This window comes from Apium graveolens, chromosome 2 (assembly GCF_009905375.1).
Source record: "Apium graveolens cultivar Ventura chromosome 2, ASM990537v1, whole genome shotgun sequence".
Lineage (NCBI taxonomy): Eukaryota > Viridiplantae > Streptophyta > Magnoliopsida > Apiales > Apiaceae > Apium > Apium graveolens.
In genome coordinates this window covers 129,427,170-129,434,013 of record NC_133648.1, presented here as the reverse complement: position 1 = coordinate 129,434,013, position 6,844 = coordinate 129,427,170, and the positions used below count along the sequence as shown (strand labels likewise).

General features: G+C 40.8%; 1 protein-coding gene and 1 non-coding gene across 2 annotated transcripts; one reads left to right on the top strand and one right to left on the bottom strand.

The window, feature by feature from the left end:
- Nucleotides 1-1,027: 1,027 nt before the first annotated feature.
- Nucleotides 1,028-1,764, bottom strand: LOC141693276 (uncharacterized). Its single transcript, XM_074498314.1, has 2 exons — nucleotides 1,575-1,764; nucleotides 1,028-1,491 (listed from the first exon to the last, which is right to left on the bottom strand). Exons 1-2 carry the CDS (start codon nucleotides 1,762-1,764, stop codon nucleotides 1,028-1,030), a joined length of 654 nt encoding a protein of 217 aa, XP_074354415.1.
- A 4,176-nt stretch (nucleotides 1,765-5,940) lies between these two features.
- On the top strand, nucleotides 5,941-6,047 carry LOC141709823 (small nucleolar RNA R71). Its single transcript, XR_012570380.1, has one exon. It is a non-coding gene; the product is annotated as a small nucleolar RNA R71 (small nucleolar RNA).
- Nucleotides 6,048-6,844: the final 797 nt, after the last annotated feature.

Here is a 6,844-nt window from a genome sequence, read left to right as displayed (position 1 = left end):
GGTTCCGCCTCACAGAAAACGCAGTATACTCTGATGAATCACATAGTTGAGATTAACATATTCTTCATTCAAAATCCCTCACAGCAGAATAACCCGATCCACAGTAACCTCGTGTGAATGTGAAGATTGCATGATATTAGCACACACAAACAGGTTCCAAGCCCTAACATACCTGTTCATACAAGAAGCAGGAAAAGTAAGCGGCTCAGTGGTGTCTGCTTTGTACTTTCACTCCGTGCCTGGAACACACAACTCTGCCAAAATGTAATCCAAGTCCAAATCATCCCTAGTCTTCTGCACCCAATCATCAGCAGTCCTAGGCCTCGCGGGTTGATTTATAACCCAACGAATAACAACTGGATGATAATCAACAGTCAACCCATGAACAACAGAATACTCATTCTTGTCCTCACTAGCATTTACGTAAAATTCCCGCATAATGCTCATCAGAACCGCAACGGGTGTCTCACAGAAAATCTGCCAACCCTTCTCAACAATCATCTCCAACAGCTTCCCATCCTTAGCCATGGGTAAAAGTCCCATCTCCTTAGCAATCGGCTTAGAAATTAACCTAGTGAACTCCGCCCGAGCCTCCGGTGAAGTAAAACTGTTCTGCGTGACACCCACACTAGAATTCTCGGTAGACGAGGGATGGGTGCTACTACTCCCCATGGTTTATGCTCTTTTGGGTGTCATAATCACAAGTGATAGCGATTTAGGTGTAAGTATTGTATGTAGGAGATGCTAGGGTTCGTGGGTATACGAGATGTGTTTGTATGTATGTAGATATATATATATATATATATATATATATATAGGATAGAGATAGGAGGGGTGGAGAGTTGTTTAGGGTGTAGAAATAGGGTTAGAATTATGGTAGAATTCAGGTTTGGGCTTGGGTTAATCTGATTTTATGTTTTTTTTTCACTCTTTTTTTTCTTTTCCAGGGGCCTCGCACGGGCGCGCCGTGTAGAGCGCGAGCGCGCCGCACTTCTGGAAAAAAAATCAGTTTTTTTATTTTTTTTCTTCAGCAAAAATACAATAAATGCATGGGTTGCCTCCCACGAAGCGCTTGTTTTACGTCTTTAGCTTGACGTGAAACTTCAAAATCAAGTTGTTGCAAGAACGGCGCCACCTCACGGTTCGCCGTATCCCCATAATAATGCTTCAACCTCTGACCATTTACTTTGAACGCTTGGTCCGGATGCTTATCAAAAATTTCCACAGCTCCATGTGGAAACACAGTTTTGACAATGAACGAACCTAACCACCGTGACTTAAGCTTTCCTGGAAAAAGTTGGAGCCGAGAGTTGAACAATAAAACTTGCTGACCAGGCACAAATGTCTTGCGCACTAACCTCATATCATGCCATCTCTTGACTTTCTCCTTGTATAACTTTTTATTTTTATAAGCCTGTAGACGGAATTCTCCGAGTTCATTAAATTGGAGCATTCTCTTTTCTACAACAGCTTCCATGTCAAGATCAGATTCTTCAAAGCCCAATATGCTTTATGTTCTAACTCCGCAGGCAAATGACACGCCTTACCATATACCAACTGGAAAGGAGACATGCCTAGAGGAGTCTTGAATGCTGTTATGTAGACCCAAACAGCTTTATCTAACTTCAAAGACCAATCTTTCCTTGACGGACTCACAACCTTCTCCAAGATTCTCTTGATCTCTCGATTAGAGACTTCAGCTTGCCCAATAGTTTGAGGATGATAAGTTGTGGCCACACGATGATTCACACAATACCTTTCCATTAATGCAGTAAATTTATGATTGCAGAAATGCGATCACTCGTTACTGATTATTACCCTTGGAGTACCGAAACGTGTGAATATTTGCTTATGACGAAAATTTATCACCACCTTAGCATCGTTGATTGGAAAAGCTTTAACCTCAACCCATTTAGACATATAATCCACCGCCAAAAGAATATATTGATTGTTGCACGATGAGATAAATGGTCCCATGAAGTCTATTCCCCACACATCGAAAATCTCAACTTCCAGAAGCACATTAAGAGGCATCTCGTCTTTCTTGGACATATTTCCAACCCGTTGACAACGATCACATCTCAACACGAACTGATGAGCATCTTTAAATAAAGTTGGCCAGAAAAATCCCGCCTGAAGAATACGGGAAGTTGTCTTCTCTCCTCCATAATGACCACCATACGCAGTGGCGTGACAATCTTTCAAAATACCTTCTGTTTCACCATACGGAATGCACCTCCTGATAATATGATCTGCCCCCTGTTTGAACAAGAACGGCTCATCCCATCGATACCACTTCACTTCATGTAAAAACATCTTCCTTTGAGCATAAGAGAGTTCTGGTGGAATAACATTACTCACAAGATAGTTCACAATATCTACAAACCATGGTTCTTCTTCTTGCACCCCAAAAAGTTGCTCATCTGGAAAAGATTCATTGATCGACGTCTTATCCTGTGAAGCTTTGCCTTGATCTTCCAAACGTGAGAGATGATCCGCTACCTAGTTTTTTGTACCTTTCCTGTCTTTGATTTCTAACTCGAATTCCTGAAGCAAGAGAATCCATCGAATCAATCGAGGTTTTGAATCTTCCTTCAAGACCAGATATCTAATAGCAGCATGATCAGTGTAAACCGTCACTTTTGTCCCAAACAAGTTAGATATGAATTTCTCGAACCCGTAGACAATTGCCAAAAGCTCCTTCTCTATAGTAGTGTAATTCAACTGAGCACCATTAAGGGTTTTACTAGCATAGTAAACCACATAAAAAATGTTCTTCTTTCTCTGGCCAAGAACAGCTCCAACTGTAAAATCACTAGCATCACACATCATCTCGAAGGGCCCATTTCAATCAGGTGCAGTAATAACAGGTGCTGTAATCAAACTCTTTTTCAAACTCTAGAAATCAGCCAAACATCCTTCATCAAATTTGAAGGAAAAATCCTTCTCCAATAGATTGCATAAGGGTTTAGAGATTTTTGAGAAGTCTTTGATGAATCAACGATAAAAACTCGCACGACCAAGAAAACTGTGAATTCCTTTAACTGAGATTGGTGGAGGAAGATTTTCAATAACCCCCACCTTGGCTTTATCCACTTCAAGACCTTTTCTAGATACCTTGTGCCTAAGAATGATACCTTGTTACACCATTAAGTGACATTTATCCTAGTTGAGCACCAGATTGGTCTCAACATATCTTTTCAACACCAAGCCAAGATTATGCAAACACTCATCATATGAAGTCCCAAACACAGAAAAATCATCCATGAACACCTCCACATTAGTACCAATCATGTCTGAGAATAGGGTCATCATGCATCTCTGAAAAGTAGCAGGTGCACCACAAAGTCCGAAAGAAACTCGACAGAAAGCGAAAGTGCCAAAAGGACAAGTAAAAGTGGTCTTCTTTTGATCTTCTGGGGCAATGCAAGTGTGATTATAGAATGAATACCCATCCAAAGGACAATAATACTCATGGCCAGCCAACCTGTCAAACATTTGATCAATGAATGGAAGAGGGAAGTGATCCTTCCTGGTGGCTTTATTCAGCTTCCGATAATCCATGCATACTCTCCATCCTGTGACTGTTCGAGTAGGAATGAGCTCATTATTTTCATTAGCAACAATTGTAATGCCTCCTTTCTTAGGCACACACTGCACTGGGCTCACCTATGAACTATCAGAAATAGTATAGATGATCCCTGCGTCCAGCCATTTAAGAATTTCTTTGTTCACTGCCTCCTTCATGATAGGATTGAGTCTCCTCTATTGTTCAACGGTTGGTTTACTTCTTTCCTCAAGCAGAATTTTATGCATGCAATAAGAAGGGCTGATTCCCTTGATATCTGCTATAGTCCATCCGATTGTTAATTTAAACTCTCTCATAATTATCAAGAGCTTGTCTTCATCACTACCTGAAAGTTCAGATGCGATAATAACAGGCAAGGTAGATGCATCACCAAAAAAGCATACCTCAAGTATTCAGGCAGTGGTTTTAGTTCAAGTGTGGGAGCTTCCTCAATAGATGGTTTGAGACGCTCCTGAGAATTTTTAAGCTCTGATAATCCAAGAGACTCGAATGGCAAGTCCAATCTCCTTTTCCACAGAGATGCATTCAAATACTGCAGTTGCTCTTCCCCTTCTTCATCTTCACTATCAGATTCCCCTGTTAAGGCTCTCTTTAAGGCGTCAGTCCTTAACAATTGATCAAGCTCCAAAATTCACTACAGAGTTTACCAACTCTACTTTAAAGCACTCCTCTTCATCAGTAGGGAATTTCATTGCATTGAAAACATTAAAGGTAACGTCCTGATCCTGAACCCTCATAGTAAGCTCACCCTTCTGCATATCGATCAGAGTTTGGCCAGTAACTAAGAATAGTCTCCCCAAGATAATGGGAATCTTCTTATCTTCCTCAAAGTCTAGAATGACAAAATCAGCAGGGAAGATGAGTTTATCCACCTTAACCAATACATCCTCCACTACACCTCATGGATAAGTGATGGATCGATCAACCAGTTGTAAGGACATGTTTACAAGTTTTGGATCAGGCAGACCAAGTTTCTTGAAGACAGACAATGGCATCAGATTGATGCTAGCTCCCAAGTCACACAAGCACTTGTCAAAAAAAAAGTTTCCAATAGAGCATGGTATCGTGAAGCTTTCTGGATCTTTAAGTTTAGGAGGTAGTTTCTGTTGTAGCACAACACTGCACTCTTTTGTTAGAGAAACGGTTTCCAACTCCTCAAGTTTAAGCTTCCGAGAAAGAATACCCTTCATGAACTTAGCATAGCTCGGCATTTATTCTAGAGCTTCCGCAAAAGGTATGTTAATATGCAATTTCTTGAAAACCTCCAGAAACTTAGCAAATTGTTAATTGAACTGCTGTTTCTGAAGTCTTTTAGGATATGGAGGAGACGGATAGACTTGTTTATCTCCTATATTTTCCCTTAGAAGTATTGTTTTCAGTAGAAGTCTTCTTCCTTTCTGCTTCGACCCTCTTCTGATTAGTTGTTTCCTCAAAAATTTCCTTTTCCAGAAGCTGGCAAGGGCGCAGGCGCGCTTGATATGGGCGCGGGTGCGCCCACCTTCTGAAGAAATTTTTCAGATTCTTCATTTTGATGATTTTTAGGGCTAGCGACCTTTCCAGACCTCAAGGTGATTGCCTTCAACTGTTCCTTGAATGCCCTCTTGCCCGGATTAGCTTCCGTATCACTAGGATGAGTTCTCTGTGGTCGGTTCAATAAAGCATTGGCAATTTTCCCTATTTGATTCTCCATAGTTTTGATTGAAACCGCTTGGCTTTTGCACATCAGCCTCAACTCCTCCAATTCAGATTTTTTATTCGAAGATGGACCTGCACCTCCATGTGATTGTTGTTGCATTCCCTGTGGCTGAAATTGTTGCCTTGGTACAAACTATTGCTGAAAACCAGGAGGAATGAAAGGCTTTTTTCCAAACTGCTGGTAAGGCTGTTGCATACCACCCTGATTATTGCTCCAGCTGAAGTTATGATGGTTGCAGTTGTTAGGATGATAAGTGGCAGGGACTGGTTGCCGTGACCTCTGAAAGTTGCTCACAAAATGAGTTGATTCACTAGATATAGCACATTGCTCTGTCACATGCGAACCTGCACAAAGCTCACAAACACCATTAATCTGATGAACACCATAATTAGCCAGAGAATCCACTTTCATTATTAACACCTTTAGCTGAGCAGTTATAGTCGTAGTTGTATCCACCTCCAAAATTCCTGCTACCTTTCCTTGTGGTAGTCTCTGAGTTGGATTCTGATATTAATTAGCGGCCATCATCTCAATTAGCTCATAAGCTTCCTCATAGCTCTTAGCCCATAAAGTTTCACCTGATGCTGCATCGAGCATAGATCTTGACTGTGTTTACAAACCATTATTGAAGTAATTTATTACCATCCAATTAGGCATTCCATGATGATGACACTTCCTAAGCATCTCCTTGTAGCGCACCCAGGCTTCACATAGAGATTCACCTGATTTACTCGCAAATTGAGTAAGAGCATTCCTGATTGCAACTGTCTTTGCCATAGGGAAGAATTTTGTAAGAAATTTCTGAGCAAGATCCTCCCATGTTGCAATAGAACCTGGTGGTAGAGAGTGCAATCGGTTTTTAGCTTTATCCCTCAAAGAAAATGGGAAAAGTCTCAGTTTCACAGCATCTTCAGAAACATTATTGAATTTGAAGGTGTCGTAGATCTCGATGAAATCCCTAATGTGCATAATGGGATCTTCCGTTGGAGAACCCCAAAACTGGACTGAATTTTGTACCATTTGAATCATTCCAGGCTTGATTTCAAAGGTATTAGCTGCAATGGCTGGTCCGACAATGCTAGACTGAATGTCATTGATTTTCGGTTGAGAATAATCCTTCAATGCCTTCGTTTCTGCTGCTACTTCTCCCATTGCACTGATCACTTCCTTTTCTACTTCTTCTATTTTGTCCTTACGAGATTGAGAACGTGTTCGCATACACGCGCGGTCGAATACCTGAAACACATAAATATGGTAAACTTTGTATGAAAAATAATCTGAGTTAGTGAACTTTAACGACCACTGATGACAAGCACATAAACTAAATTTAACACTGATCCCCGGCAGCGGCGCCAAAAAACTTGTTCGCATAAAACCACGCAAGCGTACGCGATCACAAGTAGTATAAGATTAAGTTAAGTTCGTCCCCACAGATACTGGTTTAAACAGAATATGCACTTATGCAACAATGTATGGTTATTATTCACCGCTAAGACAAGTATCAATTTTGAGTATATTAACTAATTAAAGTGATTATACTAGCATGCATTAACTAAGAG